This window comes from Sesamum indicum, linkage group LG2 (assembly GCF_026168435.1).
Source record: "Sesamum indicum cultivar Baizhima isolate 11 linkage group LG2, ASM2616843v1, whole genome shotgun sequence".
Lineage (NCBI taxonomy): Eukaryota > Viridiplantae > Streptophyta > Magnoliopsida > Lamiales > Pedaliaceae > Sesamum > Sesamum indicum.
In genome coordinates, this window is record NC_142658.1 from 23093401 (window position 1) to 23111667 (window position 18267).

The following is an 18267-nucleotide window of genomic DNA, read 5'->3' on the forward strand; positions in this document are numbered from 1 at the left end:
CAAAATTAATAAACAAAAAAACCCAACTAGAATTCTCATCTATGAATATTATTATTTTGTAAAGGGTAGTTGTGACTTTGAACACCAGATGCATACAAAAGAGAAGAATAGAGTTAACTTCTTGGCGTGTGGGACTTGTCCAGTGGATGTGAACACCAAGCAAAGTTGCAAAAGCAGTGATTTTTTTCTTTTTTTTTTCTTGGTGAGTGGGAGTATACCCTTTTCTGCCCTCTTCAATAAATTATTATTTCCCATCCTTTCTAATAGTTTATTCCTCCAATTATTAATGTTAAAATAATGTCTGAAAGTTTTATCTTTTCTTGCACCATTATTATTATTATTTCTTCTTTTTCTTTCTGGGTTTGGATGGAGATAGATGGATGGATGAAATGGGATAGAGATAATGGCCCTTTGCTAGCAGACATTTCTACCACCATATTCCCTTCATCTTGCTTTCACAGATTCTTGTTGCATAGTGTCCATATAGTTTTTTTTTTCCTCTAGATGCTTTCTCTCTCCCTCTCTTTCTTCTCATAGTGGGAACATTATTTACTGCAGCAATCATTAATCTTTCAAACATATTATTACCTCACTTGTCTACAATACCAATAGTTGGCTCATTTCAGAGTCAAACTCTAAAACCCATAATCCCACTTCTCCGAGTTAGTTTGATTTTCAAGAATTTAAGGCTAACTGACCATCTTCAAGACAAGTTTTTCTGCTGCAGATTCTTTGTTGGGGTTATGCTATTGTTTTTGCTTTAGATATGCTTGTGGGGGTGTTTATGATTTGATTTCTATTATTGGGAGAATCTTTGCTTGGTTAGTTTTGGAGCATTTCTCCGGCCGAGTTTTTGGTTGGTAGCTAACAGGATAGAAATCGAAATTCTGTTTTGTATTTGAAAAAAAGTTGGTATCTTGGTGATTCCTTGATTCTTCCTCTGGTGGGGGTGTTTGAGAATTCCTTATCTTCCTCAGTTCTTGGTCTTGGAGCTCCAAGTTTGAAGCAATTCGCTGGATAAGATAGCATCATTGTCCGTATTCTCCTACCATTCTCACTCATTTTTTTAGGTGGTTTGTTCATTTGCTTTCTCCAAGAACCATAGATGGGATTTGGTGTTGGTGGAAGTCTAGCTAGGCATTTTCTGTAGACTTGACGGCAGCGTCGGTGTAATAATATCCAATAAGAAGGTAAAAACGGAGTATAGCTGAATCTGGTACTGTTTGAGAAGTGTTCCTTGTTATTATCTTGGTTAGATGAATTTACTTCATGTAATTGGATTTGGCTTGAAGGTGGGCCATCTTCTTTTGTTGCTGTGTTGCTGGTTTCTATCCCTGATCTCTTTGAATTGGCTGAGTAATGGAGGAATCATGACCACCAAGGCTGGTTTGCTTGGTGATGGAGGGCAAATATGGATGAAGTTGTGGGATCAGATCTCAGATTGTGGTTGTAAGATCCACCATCACTATTCCCACTATATTGGCTCCAGGAAAGTGAGGAAAAACTGGTCGAGGAAGGTTTTGATAGCCTGGATAGTATTTTGGATTATAGCAGCTTTGTGGGTTTTTTGGTACATGAGTTCACAAGCTGTGGAGAAGAGGAAAGAGACACTTGCTAGCATGTGTGACGAGAGGGCCAGGATGTTGCAAGATCAGTTTAATGTTAGCATGAATCATATCCAGGCAATGTCTGTGATGATTTCAATCTTCCACCATGGAAAGAACCCATCTGCTATTGATCAGGTAAAACATCTCACTATCTGGCTATAATTATGTTTAAAAAGGAGTTAGAGACAGGGGGCTGCTGAAACTAATTGTTTCATCACATGGCTGTTATGGATGAATTTCCATTGTTTGGTTCATTAGGAGTTGGTATTGTTCTTCTTGTACGCTGTTAAGCTATCAACTCTCTCATATTATGCTGTTAGTATCCATTGTCCTCGTGTACTCACGTATTTATACTGTACCCAATTTATTTTTGATCAGAGGAGAGGGGTTTGTGAGATCAAGAATATGCATAGACCTCCTTGAACTCAGTGAAATTTCTTGTTATTTGATTGACTGATGTAGCATTTACAACCAGATTTTTTCTTCATATTCTAATTGCAAGTGCCTTTTTACCTTATTGTTTGCCTACAAAAACTTGCAGCGAACTTTTGCGAGGTATACAGAGAAAACATCATTTGAGAGACCTCTTACAAGTGGAGTGGCATATGCAGTGAGGGTGCTCCACACCGAAAGAGAGCAATTTGAGATTCAACAAGGATGGACTATTAAGAGAATGGATAATGTTGAACAAACCCCAGTTCACGATGATGAGTATGATCCAGCAGACCTCGAGACATCCCCCGTGCAGGAGGAATATGCCCCCGTCATCTTTGCACAGGATACTGTTGCTCATATAATATCTGTTGATGTGCTGTCAGGAAAGGTAAAGTTTTTATGCAGTGAGTCCCTATAGTTTGATATTTGTTAGTTTCTCCACCGATATGCTTTATAAATAGAAGTAGTTTTATTCATAACCAAATCACATAATGCCGACGCAGAAAGTAGGGTAATTTAAATGATTGGTCGTCATCATGTCTACTTTCATAAGGTCATTGCCGTGAATCTTGTGATTACATGTCACATATTTACTCTAATGTTTGAAGTTCAAGATAGATGTATGAGGAGGAGGAAATGTTGAATCCTTGTGCTAACAGGAAGATCGTGAGAATGTATTGCGTGCAAGAGAATCAGGAAAAGGTGTCCTAACTGCTCCATTCAGGTTACTGAAAACAAACCGCCTTGGAGTGATACTTACTTTTGCTGTCTACAAAAGAGATCTCTCCCCTAATGCACCCCCTGCTGAAAGGATCCAAGCAACTGCTGGGTATGTCGCCTGACCTCGAATTTATGTATCCTGGTAGCTCTGTGTTCGAGTTTTCTTCCCGTCTAGATTGAATGGATATATGGTTGATTAAGAACTTTTCTCTCTGCTTCTAATTCTTTGAATAGGTATCTTGGTGGTATATTCGATATTGAATCACTTGTAGAGAAACTGCTTCAACAGCTTGCTAGCAAACAAGCTATCCTTGTGAATGTATATGATACTACCAATATCTCCCACCCTATCAGCATGTATGGTTCGAACGACTCATTTGATGGGCTGCATCATGTCAGTCCTCTTAACTTTGGAGATCCATTCAGAAAGCATGAGATGCATTGCCGGTAACTTGAGCTCTTTTCAAAGTTTTTCTTTCTTACCATGACCTTCCAGGTTCCTGAGTACTTATTAGTTATAATTTGAAACTTATAAGTTTATACTTCTGTTCAGTTGGATTGCTTTGTTTATACTTGTTTCTCATTGGCCCCAAAAGATGAGCCTATACCAGCTGTTTGTAGCAGCCCCTTGTTGTAAATCTGTTAAGGGGATATCCTATTGATGCAGATTCAAGCAAAAGCCACCATGGCCATGGATTGCGATAACTACGTCAGTTGGCATCCTTATAATTTCGTTGCTAGTGGGGCAAATTTTCCATGCTACGGTGAACCGAATAGCCAAAGTTGAGGATGATTATCACGAGATGATGGAGCTTAAGAAACGTGCTGAGGCTGCTGATGTTGCAAAGTCGCGGGTACTTGTTTGTTTTTTGCTTTTTTAGGTTAAAGTGCTTTAAAGTCTTAGGTAGAAACGTAGTCACAACTGCGTCTAATGAATTTCTTTCTCCTGCAGTTCCTTGCTACTGTTTCCCATGAAATCAGAACCCCAATGAATGGTGTTCTTGGTGGGTGATTAAGTTAGATTTTTGTTCAATTTTCCGTAATCTAATGCCTAGTTGATGACATCACATTTGAAAGTGATCTGATAGTCTCTGTCATTTATTTTATCAGGAATGCTGCAGATGCTTATGGATACAGATCTAGATGAAACTCAACAAGATTATGTCAGAACTGCGAGGGAGAGTGGTAAAGCTTTAGTTTCGCTCATAAATGAGGTTTTGGACCAAGCGAAGATTGAATCTGGTAAACTTGAGCTCGAAGCTGTTAGCTTTGATTTGAGGGCAATTCTTGATGATGTTTTATCATTGTTTTCTGGAAAATCACAAGACAAAAAAGTGGAGGTAAATTGTATGTTTTGCCTTCTGGTTTCTTTTTTCCTTCCTGTTTTGTCAGTGACCTAAATTATATCTTGTTTATCTTTTATTTGCTTTCTCTGGGCGATTGCAAGAGCAGTTGGCAGTTTATGTCTCTAGTAAAGTCCCTGCTACACTGGTTGGTGACCCCGGAAGATTTCGGCAGATTGTTACCAATCTGGTGGGCAACTCAATCAAAGTGAGTTTTACCTAGAATTTGATACATCTGAACCATAGATTTTGGTTGGACGTCTTCATTTTGATTTGTTTATTATCTTTAGGTAATAAGTCACCTTGTCTAGTTGTTTCCTAAAAATCCTGCCTCCACTTGAAACATAGTGCAACTTATTAGCATGGGCATGGATAGTCTGGAAACAGTTCTGCAGGCGAATATGGTAGCAGAAGAGCCAATCGACTCCTATGCCTAAATTAAATATTTGATTCAATGTTCTTATGTGATTTATAGTTAAAGCTATTTCATGTTTGACACGGTATATATAAGAAAAGAATTTTATGTTTTTGCTTCTTTTGCTGAACTTTAATGTTTACTGGCTATATTTCTATCTGCAGTTCACAGATAAAGGACACATATTCGTGACTGTTCATCTCGTTGAAGAAGTGGTGGAACTGGAAGACCCAACTAGCTCTTTAAGTGGGTTGCCTGTAGTTGATAGAAGGCGAAGCTGGGCCGGATTTAGAACTTTCAATCAAGAGGCATCCACCCCTTCTTCAGTGTCGTCCTCAGCTGACCAAATCAATATAATTGTATCAGTTGAGGACACAGGTCAAGGCATCCCACTAGAAGCTCAATCCCGTGTTTTCAACCCCTTCATGCAAGTCGGCCCCTCCATCACCCGAACTCATGGTGGCACTGGTATTGGTTTAAGCATTAGCAAGTGCTTGGTCCACCTCATGAAAGGTGAAATCGGGGTGGCAAGTTTGCCACAGATTGGATCTACCTTCAGTTTCACTGCTGTTTTCACTAATGGCTGCTCCAATTTCAACGACCAGATTAGTCAGCAAGTCAATGATCAATCCAACTCTGTTTCTTCCGAATTCCAGGGAATGAGAGCTCTGCTTGTGGACCCCAGACCTGCCCGTGCTAAGGTCTCCAAATATCACATCCAGAGACTTGGAATCCACGTTGAAGTGGTTCCTGATTTGAGCTTTGGTGTCTCTAGCTTAGTCCCCAGAAATGCACCTATAAACATGGTTTTTATTGAAGAAGAAATCTGGGAAAAGGATCTAGGCATGTCCGTTCTATTGTTGAACAATTTAAGAACGGATTACAGGGTCTCTATTAAAACGTTGCTTCTATCCAATTCTACAAGTGCTGTCCGGTCTGGTTTTTCAGCTCCTGATGTTCCAACTCCGTTTGTTGTCATGAAACCACTGAGAGCAAGTATGCTTGCTGCATCCCTACAGCGTGCCATGGGTGTTGGGAGCCGAGGAAACTATCGCAACGGAGAGATTCATACTTCATTGTCCCTCAGCAATCTTATTCATGGTAGAAAAATTTTAGTCGTAGATGACAATCCCGTGAACCTCAGGGTGGCTGCTGGTGCTCTGAAAAAGTATGGTGCTGATGTGGTCCATGCCGACAGGGGGAAAGACGCCATCTCCTTGCTAACTCCACCACATCCTTTTGATGCTTGTTTCATGGATATTCAGATGCCAGAAATGGACGGGTAACACATATCTGGCTGATTGATTTTCTTTCAAACTTGAGGGTCCGGCCTTGCATGTTAAAGCAGCTTCTAGCTACATCATATCTTATTACGGATAGCTTTTTAGGATGCACTGCTCTTGTTATATTATTGCATTTGTGGTTACTGTTTTATGACAGTAGGAGATTGTGCAGGTTTGAAGCTACAAGGAGAATTAGGGACATTGAAGCCAGCATCAATAACGGTATCCAGGGTGGGGAACTCTCTGCGGAAACTTATGGAAATGTGTCAAACTGGCATGTGCCTATTTTGGCCATGACTGCTGACGTGATCCAGGCAACAAATGAAGAATGCTCGAAATGCGGGATGGATGGTTATGTGTCGAAACCATTTGAAGCTGAGCAACTTTATCGGGAGGTTTCACGTTTCTTTCAAACAGTGTCAGATGAGAATCAGTAGAAGAACATTGTGGTTGATGCCAGGAAAAGGCCTGTTCTTTGATGCACCACACCACAGAGTCTTTAAATGGGTTGTGGATATTTCCAAATTGTGAGTATCCTGCTAACATGATAATCTCTTGACACGTGCCACAACGCTTTTTGCATAGCATGATTGATGTGGGTGAAATTATGCAGGAAAGTGTTTTACTTCTTCTTCAGTGGAAAGGAGAATGATGTATATATAAAGTTGAGAAGATTCTTTGTGGACACTGTACAAGATTGGTGTAGCATTAAGTCTGTTTTTTCTCGGGAGAGTGTGCAGTCAGGTGTAGTTTAGATTGGATTCGATTGGACCCTGTTTGAAGTGAAGACAAGCTTCATTACTTGAAGCAAGAGATGGAGAGACGATATTTAGCAGCGAAGTCATAGGCGGGGGCGGGTTGGAGTTTGATTTGTACGTATGATAGGAATTAGATTAGATTAGATTAGAATATTACATGATGATGCACACAATGGAAAACCAATGTAGCATGTAGAAAATGTATGATAGTATATATATATATATATACATATATGTTTTGGAGGTTGAATAAAAAAAAGTTGATGAGGGTGGTACTGCAACTGCTGCTCATTATTATTATTATTATTCCAATTTAGTGTTTGGATGTGTTGTGGGGGTGGGAGATGTTATGTTGATTGTGTAATGAAATGAATCTTGATTCTTGAACAACTGCCTGCCTGCCTGCCTTCCTTCTTTTACCAACACAATGCTACAGCCAAACTAAGGCTTATTGCAGCATTCAATTCAAAGGGATACTCTGTATTTTGTTCACATATAACAAAGAGTGGGAGTCCCATTCATCTCAATTCTCATGCCCTGCTACTACTACTGCTGATACAAGTTACAACCCCCTCATTATACGCTGCATTGCTAAATATTATTTTACTCTCAATTTAATTTATTTATTAAATCTACATTGAAATTGATTATTCTAACCACTTCTTCCTTAATTAATACAAAAATCCACCTCATTGCTATGACAATAAAATATAAATAATATAAGAGAAATGAAAGAAGAACGACTATGCGTTGAAAAGACGCCACCGTCTGCTGTGACACCTCCCCCACCATTTCTTAAGTCTTAAGACCCGCCCTGCTTCCCTTCTTTCCCTTGCACCGCCCCAACCAAGCAACACCGCCTCCGCCCCCTACCCTCCCTCACTACTGTCGCCTCGGCGGCAATGGATCCAGACGCGGTCGCCAAGGCCTTCGTTGAGCATTACTATTCCACTTTCGACACCAACCGTCCGGGCCTTGCCAACCTCTACCAGGATTCATCTATGCTCTCATTCGAGGGCCTCAAAATCCAGGGATCCCAAAGTATTTCTGCAAAGCTCACCAGTTTGCCGTTTCAGCAGTGCCAGCATGCCATCACCACCGTCGATTGCCAGCCCTCCGGTCCTGCTGGCGGAATGCTTGTCTTTGTTTCTGGTAATCTTCAGCTTGCTGGCGAGCAGCATCCCCTCAAGTTTAGCCAGGCAAGCCTTGTTATTGTTGCTTTTCAACTGTGATTGAGCTTTTTTTACTTTTGTGTCTATATAGTTGGTTTACAGAAAATATCCACATGAAACAAAATTTTCGAATGAATCTGTCCTAAACGTGGGGAGAAGATTGTATAAGTTCCAAGTGACGGGATTAGATGTTTGTTTTTAGCATCCGTGCAAATTCTTCTCAAAACTCAATGGTTCTGTGAAAGTATTTCCGGATCTTGATGTTTGTTGTTTGACTTGGGATGTACGAGTAAATGCTTATCACAGTGAACGGGAATAGCCATATTCACAAAACACTTTTTGTTGTTCGGTTGATTGAGACTTCTTAACTGTTGCATCTATATGGTACGAGTAATTCATGTTAAATCTCCCATGAGTATCTAAATTGTTGCAGTTTCTTATGATTAGTTTGTTTGTTCGTTTGTTGTTGGCATTGAATTACTGATGGCGTCTATTGATTGTTTACAGATGTTCCATCTAATGCCAACGCCTCAGGGCAGCTTTTACGTGTTGAACGACATCTTCCGGCTCAACTATGCATGAAGAATGTATTGCTCCAAGGTGGTGTTGCTGTTGTTCCAAATGTTTGTTTTTGGTGTACGTTTAAGACAATTCCTTAGATATGAATACCAAAGATTGCTTTGCCATTGGACACATTTGTTTGTCTCTCTTTCGCTTGTGCTTTATTTATTAACATCTACGTCATGATGAGTGAATTTAATGTTCATGGCCTGCCTTGTTTTATATGTTGGTTTAAGCTTTTAATTAATTATGCCATTGCCAAACATTTCTGGACTGACGCCCTGCAGTCTGGAGTTGAGCGGATAAGAATTACAGATTTTTAGAGCTAGTTGATGTGATTCCTCAGCTCCTCGATGATTCATATGGTGTGGTACGAATATGACAATCATGTACAATTCTTGGTGTGAGTTACATCCGCACTTCTTTAGCCTTCTTCCATCAGTTGTAAAATGATAGCCAGATTAACAAGCAAATACGGTATAAAATTCTAGACGGCTACTGCTCCTCGTCGTCGCTCGTATCAAAACCCGGCAATTCCAAGTGGGGAAGATCTGGAATTTTGAGGCCGGGGAGATAGGTAGGTTCAGTAACCTGTTTTTGCATCTCAGATGCCTGTTTGATAACATCTTGAACAACATTAACACTACGGCGGCCTTTGAAAAATCCTCCAATGATTCCACCAACGGATCTGAGGGGGTTGCTCAATCCATCTTTTATTTTCAAAATGAGAGACACCTCAGACAGTTGCCAGGCTATGGTCAGTACAATCATGACAGTGAGGAGGCAGTGAGTCATGAGATTCTGCTTCTTTACCTCCTTCAGCTCTTTCACTATCTCTTCGTTGCCAACTCCATTTGATTCATCAATCGCCGAACATAATTTATCTTCTACGTTAGCCTCTGGTTTGGATTCTTCAGTAACATTTTTCTCTTCTTCTAATGACTCTAACTGGTAATATGCAAAAACGTAGAAATTCCAGTTTACTTGTATCAAAGTTCAAAAAGAACGGAACAACCTAACCAACTGTTATTTAGTCTATTGATATGAATGATACGGTACCTCAGACAGAAGTCTGGAGAGGAGCTGTCGCTGGTGGTGGCCACGGCCGCCGGTTTTTTCGTTATCATGTACACCCACCAAGCTTTCTTTGGATAACGATGCCTCCATGTCGGCTTTAATTTCTTCCTCCTCCATCAATTTTCTTATTGCTTTCTGTATTAACTCCAACTTTTTGTCTGATTCCATCTCTCTCTCTCTCCTCTCTCTCTCTATAGCTGCTTCTATCAATAAACACGAGAGGGCGGTATCCAATTCAGAAGCCCACATCATGCACTCCTGAGAGATGGAGCTGTTGACACGTCATACTCATAATTTTAGATTTATGCCTCTTGATTTTCAAGGGACTGTTTGTGGTCTTCCCAATGGTTGCAAGTATTTATTGTAATCCTTTAAATTCGGAGAGCTGATCGCGGACGCCTCTTGCGATTAGCTCAACGGATTGATATTGGCCGTAGATTCTTGGAGGGTCGGTCTCTTTCTTGACATCGCCGTTTTTGCAGTTTCACTGACATTTGCTTTAGGATATAATAATCAAATAAACACACTGACACTGACACGGCCCATATCAATATCCTAATTCTCCATATTGATTTCTCCAATTAAAATAAAGTTCCAATAATACAGTTTGTGTGTGCTAATTAAAAAGGTGCAAAGGAGCAAGAACGACAGGTCGAGTAGAAGACTTTGGGCAACGTCAATGTATGCCGTATCGTATGCGTATGATTTCCTTCACACTCTCAGTTTTTATACCCGAAACTGCCTTGGGCTTAGCCATGAATTTTAGCATGACATCCACCAGCGAAAAATACATAATCACTACATCCCTCTAGCTGGAACAAAGCAATTACAGAAGGAAGCAAACTTTTGAATGACCAGCAACTGCAACTACGTTAACTGGTAATCTCATCATTTTCCATATGGGAAAGTACGCCCTGATATGATGAAATGTGAGGAGCAGAAGAGGATGCTGTGTCTGACTCCGCACTTTCAAGCTCAGCCTGCCAGAATTATACATCAGTAGGAACAGATTACGAAGCTATAGGCATGAGATTTCCGTCACTATGAAGCTTTGATTACCTTGGCTTGACGATACTTTTCAAGAATGCGATGATATTGCTGACGTGCATCAGGAGATTCAACCATAGACAGCACCCTAGAGACAGCTTCATCAATAGCTGCATCCACTTTCTGCTTCCTGAACACCTTAAGGATGTCTTCGTCCTCACTTTCATCGATAGATTCTGAGTCATGTCGAAATCCTCGCAAACCAACTCCTCGTCTGCGCCACCTTAGTATAACCTTGTCCAGTATGCCAACTGCCCAGCAAACCTTACTATTCTTCCTCACCTGATAGCCCCTCACATGAGCCTGAATGACGAGAACAAGATATGAGTCTCATCTTCTGCCTTAACTGGTTTGTTCAACTTTAGTATTTAAATCCAATTAAAAAAGAAACCCAGACTTAAAGTTTAAATCAGTCTAAAGCAAGGTTCATGTTGCTGTCCATGCTCGTGTTAGAAAAACACACCTTATTTCAGGAAAGCAATGTACCAGCGGCAAATAGATAGCATGATTTAAGGTGCATTTTCTTTTTCATCAGTTACATAAGACATAGGTCGTACAAAAGAAATGCACATCCATCCACCGATTTTATCAGAGTTTTCTAGATTACTTGATAAGAGCCTTTTTTCTCCTTTGGTTTACCTAATAGATTTCTGGTTTGTGATCTCTCACATTTAGATTTCTTTACCTGGAAAATCATCTGACTCCTTAGTTTTTTGTCTAAAATCTTATCCTTGCGTCCAAACATATTGGTTATTCTGCTTATTAATGTCCTTATAAGACGGTAGACATAGAGAAGACGCTTTTTATGAGAAAACAACAAGGCTAGGTCAGAAAATGCGCCAGTTAATCAGTGGCATTATAGCCATCAAGTTTTCTCTTGATCACAAGGCAGAATGACATACCTGTATCTTTACAACTTTCTGGCGGAATGCAAGGAAGTCCTTCCTACCTTTCCAGCCTCTATATTTCTTCTGAATAGATAAAGCAGCTGAGTTATAGTCACGTACATTGCGGAACGCCAACTTTGAAGCCTCTGAAATCCTCCGAATGTTGTGTGCTAATATGCAGTATTCATCTCTAACAGCATCACCAATGGCAACTGCAGCTTCTCTCTGCTGCCTCTTCCGAAATGAATGAGCACGAAAGGCAGACTGTATACGTGCAGCAGCCTGAGCAGAATTCCGAACCGCAGCCAGTGTATGCTTAAGAAAAACCTGATCCTCATTGGAAGAGGAGCTTTCCTTTGATAAACTATTCACTGTTCTTTCTGCTTCGACGGCAGCAGATCCTTTAGATAGTTCACTTTCCTCCAGTGTGAGGGATGACAGGTGACTAGTTAGCGCAACTTCTGAAAGATAACCAGCAAGTCCCATATGGCCCCAGGTAGCAGCAATTGCTGCTGCTGTCTTACCAGTAGGGTCCTGTGAATTGGGATCTGTAACTGCTCCAGCTGATGCACCCGATGCTATCAGAGCAGCAACCATCTTTTCCCTGTCACAAAATAGCATTTGAAGTTGATATGTTCTGGCAAAATACATGAGTTTATCAGTGAACGGCTTTACCTATGGTGATACTAACAGGGAGCTGCAGATATTGGGTCCACTGTTTGGGAACTCAGGGAAGAAATTGAAGATAAAGATGGTGTTATAAAGCTGGTTGATCAGGGCAATATCAACAACTCTGCTGAATGTCCATCAGTTTCTGCTATATGTTTCTTCAGGTCCATGATTCTCAGAAATTCAAGAAAAGAACAAAAAAATGTAATCTTTGTGATTTCACACGAGTCCGCTTCAAATTTTATTGTTGTTTTGCAAAACTATAAAATAACAGTTTAACTGGACTTGGATGCAAGTACTAAAAGAGGCTTGAAGTAATTAGAAGCTGCGACTAGATTTCATTTTACCTTTTCCAACGGGAGGGTTTTGGATAAAACACAATCATGGAATGCCCACAGCTAAACACCCTCCCCTCATTCTCTTCCTAGACCATCAATGTGTAGCTAATGACTAAAAAACACTTCTACAGAATTAAGCTCGCCCAATACAACAAAAGAAACATGCTTCCAGGAATTAGAAAGAAAGCACTAGCAGGGTTTGCCGCTATAGATCAATGTCACTGTTATGTATAGCACTGTGGAGCCTTCTAGGGGCTGCGCCAAGCAACTTCATGTAATATGTTAAAAAGTATAATTATTCATTTGTTTTCCTGTAGTAGTCCAGTACCACTTGTAATAGGAAAGAAGTTGACTAAGAAGTTTGCAAAATTCAGAACTTCAGGTTGGAGACAAGGAATGTTATTTCCCCCTATATTTCAACCGAGTACAATCATATCAGCTTCTTTCGGAGATTGATTAGCCATCTAGTTACAATGTCTATTCCATCTGGGTCTTCCTTAGGCGCTTTTTTTACCGACTCAGTGAAATTGGCCATTGCAAGGTTGTTGACCAAATTCCCCAATCTTATTGCTTTTGTGCAGCCCACAAACTCATAGAAAAGTGAAAAATGAAGAAGTAGACAAGCTGATCACTGTTATATTCTATGGTAACATGTTAATGCAATGGGATAGAATTGCACACATTGATTAGCCTGTTCGTGATACCACGGCTTTCTGTTGAAGGAGATTAATGGCGTAGAACAATCAATTGCTCAAGATAGCAAATAAATTTAGTTGATAACATCTTCAAACTAGAAGATGCCAAACATCATACTGCAAGATACCACATGGAAATGAAATGTCCGAAGGAAGTTTCTGGAAAACAAAAATAAATATACCTCCCAAATCGTGCGGCCCAGTGAAGTGCAGTCCACCCATTAATGTCGCGGAAATTAATGCTTACTCCAGAATTCAGAACTGGTTTCAACGCCCATTCCAACCCCAATCCAGCGGCCATGTGTATGATACCTTGTTCTTTCTTTGATAAAGAGCAGCCTCTGAGGTTGTTCTTCTGTAATTTGCATGAAAGCCACACTTCCAACTTGTCCTTCAGAAGTTCTTGGAGAAGCCAATCAAGAGTGCTTGATGATGTTGAAGTGCCAACTAAAAGTGAATCAATGATTTGGCTCCATGAGTCCTCAGACATCCTTGATTTCCCCAACAAATTAATTCTTGATCTAGAGACATCTCCTTTTGGCAGGAGATCAGATAGTAGCATTTGCACAAATCTGACAAGCAACAAGAGTTCCTCGGAACTCTTATTAACCTCTGTTTTAGGTAGATTACTGTGTGTACAAACATTAGGCTTAGCACGATATTCAAACTCCCTAACTTCACTACAAGATTCCTGATTCCCAGAAGTGATGCAAATATTGACTTTTCCCTGAAAGTGAGGTGGAGAATGGCAGCAGAGGACACCTTCCTGAATAATCTGAACTGGAACTTCAGAGTCACCAATCATACAAGCCCATGCACACTCTGATGGATCAGAGAGGAAAGACCCAATAATGATGATCTGCAAGTTGAATTCAAACCTTGAATTTCTACATTTGGAAGTCAATATGAAACTAAAGAAACTCGAACAAATTTAACAATGAATTTGTTAATATTTGGTTGTGCTAACATAAGCAAAACAACGTACTTTTCTATTGTCTACTCCGAGCAAAAGGACATAAATCATGACAATTGTATCTATACAGGTCCACAGGATAAGCATAATCAAATCCTCGCTAATCTCAGCCAAGAATTTGCCAAGAAAACCCAAGATTTTAAATCCCAGGCAGGGACGATCAACATATAAAATTATGAAATATCTGCTACTAAATTTTATGACATATACCTTTGCACCCTCGGATGAATAACACCAATCTGGAGATATCTCACGGATAGTGAACTTCTGCTTTTGGGCACAGGTCAAACTTATGTTACTTTCAAGAGAAGTTCCCGAACCATCTTGGTCAAATAATGATGAATAGTAGTGTTGAGTGGTCCCATACGCATGTGGTACAGAAGAATATGCATGGTATTTCTGAGAATCTACATGTTGTAGACTTGAAAGAACTGCCAGAGTAAGATGGTTATCAGAGTTCTTGTCAAATCAAAGATTCGAAAAGTTATAAATGAAAAATAGCTAATAAGAAATCTTACTAGCATACTCTGCTCCAAGTTTTGTTTGCAACTCAAGATTTGGCAACTTCTGGGAGCTGTATAGCACCTCATTCCAAATGTCAACTTCTACTGCTGGGAGTTGATGACGTTGTTGAACTCCGTCACCTTTAAAGTCATGCCCCATGAGCACCCCCCATGCCGCTTTTGGTTTCGCTCCTAATTCTGTTAACACATCAAGTATTTGACATGAAAACAGGGAAAAAAAAAAAAGGAGCTCATTAATGGTATACCTGATTGTTCTGGAAGAAGATCTGGAACATTTGGTGTCTGACCAGATAATTCATAATCACATAGCACGTCTTCTAAATCATTTGAATCCTCATTCTCGACATAGAACGTCTTCATTTCTTCCACCTCCTCATCATTTAAACTCAGTTGCTGTTCAATTCTTCGCAATGCCCGACTTAAATCCGGCACTGATGAACTACTGACCTCATCAGTTCTCTCTATAATATCGAAATGATTTGGCACAGGATCCTTCATTTGACTAGAGCTAATCTCCACGGAGCTGGGACTTGATTGATTATGATTCAATTCATAAGATTCACCAATGTCAAAAGAAGAGTCTGGTTGTTGTGTTGGTAAAGAGTTATGACTAGGATTGACGGCAGATGAACAAAATGTTGAAAACTGAGACGTTGATCCAGCATTCTGCTTTCCCTGTAATACACGATTAAATTGCAGGAAAGCTCATGAAGTCATGGAATACTATACAAACAGACAAAGCCTATATATAAAGGATTGATTCGTTTGCATATACTGATTGCAATGAAATTTAGCTTGGACCACAAGTTGGTGAAACAGAAAACCTTTGTCTAAGAGATATTAAGGTAAGAACTTCAACATGAATGACAAGACTTTTGTTCCATCCAGGAAGTCAGTGCTACCTCTAGTCAGAGCCTTCAATATCTGATCAGCAGAATAATGAACGAGAAAACATATGCAAATGGGCAGTCAAAGTGATTGTGATCTGAATGATAGAAGGACAACATTATTATAACTGTAGTTAAAATATATCTGCTTTGCCCAAATTGAACTCAAGAATACTTACTGCGCCAATATCTCTGTAGTGAACAAGAACGATGTGCTCGTATTTCCTGGTACAACAAAAAATTTATTTAGAAGATAAAGGAAGAGGGGAGAGTGATTGAAACAGGTAAAATAATAGTTAAAAATTTAAAATTAACTTCAAGCCAATAGTCTATCTTGAAATAAGTCAGAACTGGACGCTTATATACAGCTGTATCCATAAGTTATTATCTTCTATTTTTAAGCAGTTTTAAATTTAAAGATATACAAAACCATGTAAACTTCAATGCTACACTGTAACATATATTTGAGTTACTGCTCAACCAAGAGCTAAGGCAAATACCGATATCAACTAAATCTACAAACTTACGGATCCAACATCCAATAGCTGCGCCTTTGAAAGTTAGAATTCTCCTCCCCATGGGCATAATAACAGTTTAGGGCTTCTACATTCCCAACCTAGTAATAAGAAGAATGTCAGGAAAAAGTTTCACATAAACTAGCATCCCATCCAGTAAATTCCATGGTTAACCATGTCTGCTTGCATAATGAATACGGGAAGATGACATGTTAAACATCAAACTTGAGATGCTGTTCTTCATTCAACAGCCAAAAAGACCTTGTAGGTTGGTTCCTCTTTAGATGATTGTTCTATGGATTACATAACAGTAAAAGTACATTAACACTTTTAAATCAATGCATGATTGTTGTGAACCAAATCGAGCTGGTGCAGACTAGTGATGGTATTTTTGAACATTTAATGTGCATATATTACGCACCAGAAATACCAAATCCAGAGGTTATGCTTTGATAAATTAGATTTCCAGATAAATTCTTACCAACATCAACAAATAGAGATGAGGAGGCCTTTCACAGAATGGTGATGGAAGAAGTTCGAAGGAAGATTAAGAATAAGAACAAGAACAAGAAACAGAAAACAAATGCAATAAGTTAAGTGAACCCAACAATCAGAATATCACCAACAACCTTAAGCCGTTCATGTGCTTCAGCAATAGTTCTCTGATCCCTCCTTCTACGCCACCTATGACCATCTTTGCGAAAAAATCTTAGTACTTGCTTGTTGAACAGATACAAAGATCCACCTGTTAAGCAATGGTTTGCTGAGATGGAAGATAACCGATGACCATTGGGACCATACAGGGGGGTTCCTCCCTGGTCCGATATATGTCAAATCCTTGAACACAGATCATATGAAGCACTCAATAAAAGAAAGAGAAGAAGCTAATATCAACATTACTAGGTGGTTTTTGAGGGATTTGGTGGGTGAGCTGGTGCTCCTCATAATTCTGTAAGATGAGAAACACTTCAACTGGCTTGAGCCACCGAGTTTGAGCTTCCCGAACAAGATGATTGATATCATATCCTGAAGAAAATTTGCATATAACAGAAGCAGTTGGATGAGTGAAGACAACATCATGGAATAATTAAGGCATTGTTTTGGATCTTAGATTCGATTGAGGAAACTTGTGAGAGAAATCAATTTCTATTGTTTTGTTTTAGAGGAAACTGCCAAGAAAATAATTGGACATATATGATGAACCAACATCCTAGCTAATCTTTCTAAGGTAATTTCATTGTTTTCATGATAACCAACTGCCCTGAACACTTTTATGCTACACAAATTGATGCTTCTTCTTTTGCTAGAAGGAAAAAATGAGATGAAAACCAGTTTCTAATAAGTATAATCTTTCATTTTATTTTTCTATACTAAACACGGTAAATTCAAAAGGTAAAAGAATGTATGACGAAGCACAAAACATATCCTAACTATCCAGCTGTAACAAAGTCTTGTGTTTTTCCAGGGAATCTTAACACCATTAAATCTGAAAGCGAGGCAAACAGCAGCGCTGAGCTGTATTACCTCAATCAAAACAAAAAGCAGCCCTGAGCTGGATTACCTCATTCAAAACAACAAGCAGCCGGAGCTGTATTACCTCATTCAAACAAACAAGCTACCTATTAAGATTGAGTAGACCTCAGGGGAAGCTTAAAACTTTTGAGATTATTATTCATCGGTAAATGCAGGGAACCTCGCATGATTAATTAGGAAATTAAACTCATAAATATGATTTAAGAAATGAAAATGGTAGAAGTAAGAGCTAGTTTGGGAAATTTAAAAAAAAAATAAAAATAAAGAGGAAGAAATGATGTGAACCTGATTGCATCATGGGAGCGCAGGGGCGGAGCAGTGAGCAGGAAAACTCGAGAGCGAAAGAATGGTGGTAGGGAAAACAGTAGTTAAGCAGCAGCGTGAGTGATGATGGGTAGGGAGGAGAAGATGGATGGATCTGAGGACGAGCAGAGCAGAGCAGAGTAGAGAAGAGTAGACAGCACACACATAGGCACAGCAGGTGCAGTGATCAAAACTCAAAAGTGAAATAGGCATAGCAGAGGTATAGCGTTGACTCACACTCAACCTCAACCCCTATTCATTTGGTTCATACTCAAAACTAATTTGTGGTCAATTATGCTTTCTAATTACATTACAACAACAATCTCATCTCACTTTGAAATAACTTTAATGTACGTCCTCCAATCTTCTTTTTTAATTCTTATAAATAAATAAATCAAGGATACAAAAGCCAAAGCAAAAGAAAATATTATAAATCTTTTAAGTTTTAAGATAATTAAACCATAAAATGAAAATTATAAATAGAATTGAAGATGTATTAATTACTGGATTTAGATCCAGGCTCTA

General features: G+C 39.4%; 4 protein-coding genes across 9 annotated transcripts; 2 read left to right on the forward strand and 2 right to left on the reverse strand.

Moving 5' to 3' along the window:
- The first annotated feature begins 317 nt into the window (after positions 1–317).
- HK3 (histidine kinase 3) lies at positions 318–6873 on the forward strand. The gene is made up of 11 exons (XM_011072931.3): positions 318–1742; positions 2149–2430; positions 2702–2871; positions 2997–3209; positions 3430–3616; positions 3715–3766; positions 3873–4102; positions 4215–4313; positions 4685–5802; positions 5976–6330; positions 6417–6873. Exons 1-10 carry the CDS (start codon positions 1257–1259, stop codon positions 6238–6240), a joined length of 3102 nt encoding a protein of 1033 aa, XP_011071233.1. The 5' UTR covers positions 318–1256; the 3' UTR covers positions 6241–6330; positions 6417–6873.
- A 433-nt stretch (positions 6874–7306) lies between these two features.
- LOC105156712 (nuclear transport factor 2B) lies at positions 7307–8499 on the forward strand. Its single transcript, XM_011072934.3, has 2 exons — positions 7307–7760; positions 8241–8499. Exons 1-2 carry the CDS (start codon positions 7464–7466, stop codon positions 8313–8315), a joined length of 372 nt encoding a protein of 123 aa, XP_011071236.1. The 5' UTR covers positions 7307–7463; the 3' UTR covers positions 8316–8499.
- Positions 8500–8662: 163 nt separating this feature from the next.
- Positions 8663–9740, reverse strand: LOC105156713 (uncharacterized). Its single transcript, XM_011072935.3, has 2 exons — positions 9354–9740; positions 8663–9242 (listed from the first exon to the last, which is right to left on the reverse strand). The coding sequence occupies exons 1-2, from the start codon at positions 9621–9623 to the stop codon at positions 8790–8792; spliced, it is 723 nt and encodes a 240-aa protein (XP_011071237.1). The 5' UTR covers positions 9624–9740; the 3' UTR covers positions 8663–8789.
- Positions 9741–9916: 176 nt separating this feature from the next.
- Positions 9917–18264, reverse strand: LOC105156714 (calmodulin-binding transcription activator 4). Of its 6 annotated transcripts, none has more exons than XM_011072936.3 (12): positions 17725–18264; positions 16807–16932; positions 16536–16651; positions 15919–16007; positions 15571–15616; positions 14750–15179; positions 14499–14681; positions 14191–14411; positions 13190–13866; positions 11321–11909; positions 10431–10721; positions 9917–10351 (listed from the first exon to the last, which is right to left on the reverse strand). In XM_011072936.3, the coding sequence occupies exons 1-12, from the start codon at positions 17735–17737 to the stop codon at positions 10244–10246; spliced, it is 2889 nt and encodes a 962-aa protein (XP_011071238.1). In that variant the 5' UTR covers positions 17738–18264; the 3' UTR covers positions 9917–10243. The 6 variants fall into 6 exon arrangements, with proteins under 6 accessions (XP_011071238.1, XP_088733706.1, XP_088733709.1 ...); XM_088877580.1 differs by having other exon boundaries at positions 16536–16721; XM_088877583.1 differs by lacking the exons at positions 16536–16651; positions 16807–16932; positions 17725–18264 and adding an exon at positions 15407–15428 and having other exon boundaries at positions 15919–16009.
- Between the last annotated feature and the right edge of the window lie 3 nt (positions 18265–18267).

Bases quoted from the DNA above. Each gene is read 5' to 3' on its own strand.
- LOC105156714 (XM_088877580.1), bottom strand. From the start codon at position 16,929: ATGATATCAATCATCTTGTTCGGGAAGCTCAAACTCGGTGGCTCAAGC. The intron at 16,722-16,806 runs GTAATGTTGATA...ATATCGGACCAG, and splicing joins AATCCCTCAAAAACCACCTA to GGAGGAACCCCCCTGTATGG. The intron at 11,910-13,189 runs GTATATTTATTT...ATTTTGTGACAG, and splicing joins TGGGCCGCACGATTTGGGAG to GGAAAAGATGGTTGCTGCTC.
- LOC105156712 (XM_011072934.3), top strand. From the start codon at position 7,464: ATGGATCCAGACGCGGTCGCCAAGGCCTTCGTTGAGCATTACTATTCC. The intron at 7,761-8,240 runs GCAAGCCTTGTT...GATTGTTTACAG, and splicing joins ATCCCCTCAAGTTTAGCCAG to ATGTTCCATCTAATGCCAAC.
- LOC105156713 (XM_011072935.3), bottom strand. From the start codon at position 9,623: ATGATGTGGGCTTCTGAATTGGATACCGCCCTCTCGTGTTTATTGATA. The intron at 9,243-9,353 runs GTACCGTATCAT...GCATATTACCAG, and splicing joins TCTCCAGACTTCTGTCTGAG to TTAGAGTCATTAGAAGAAGA.
- HK3 (XM_011072931.3), top strand. From the start codon at position 1,257: ATGAATTTACTTCATGTAATTGGATTTGGCTTGAAGGTGGGCCATCTT. The intron at 4,103-4,214 runs GTAAATTGTATG...TTGCAAGAGCAG, and splicing joins CACAAGACAAAAAAGTGGAG to TTGGCAGTTTATGTCTCTAG. The intron at 5,803-5,975 runs GTAACACATATC...GAGATTGTGCAG, and splicing joins CAGATGCCAGAAATGGACGG to GTTTGAAGCTACAAGGAGAA.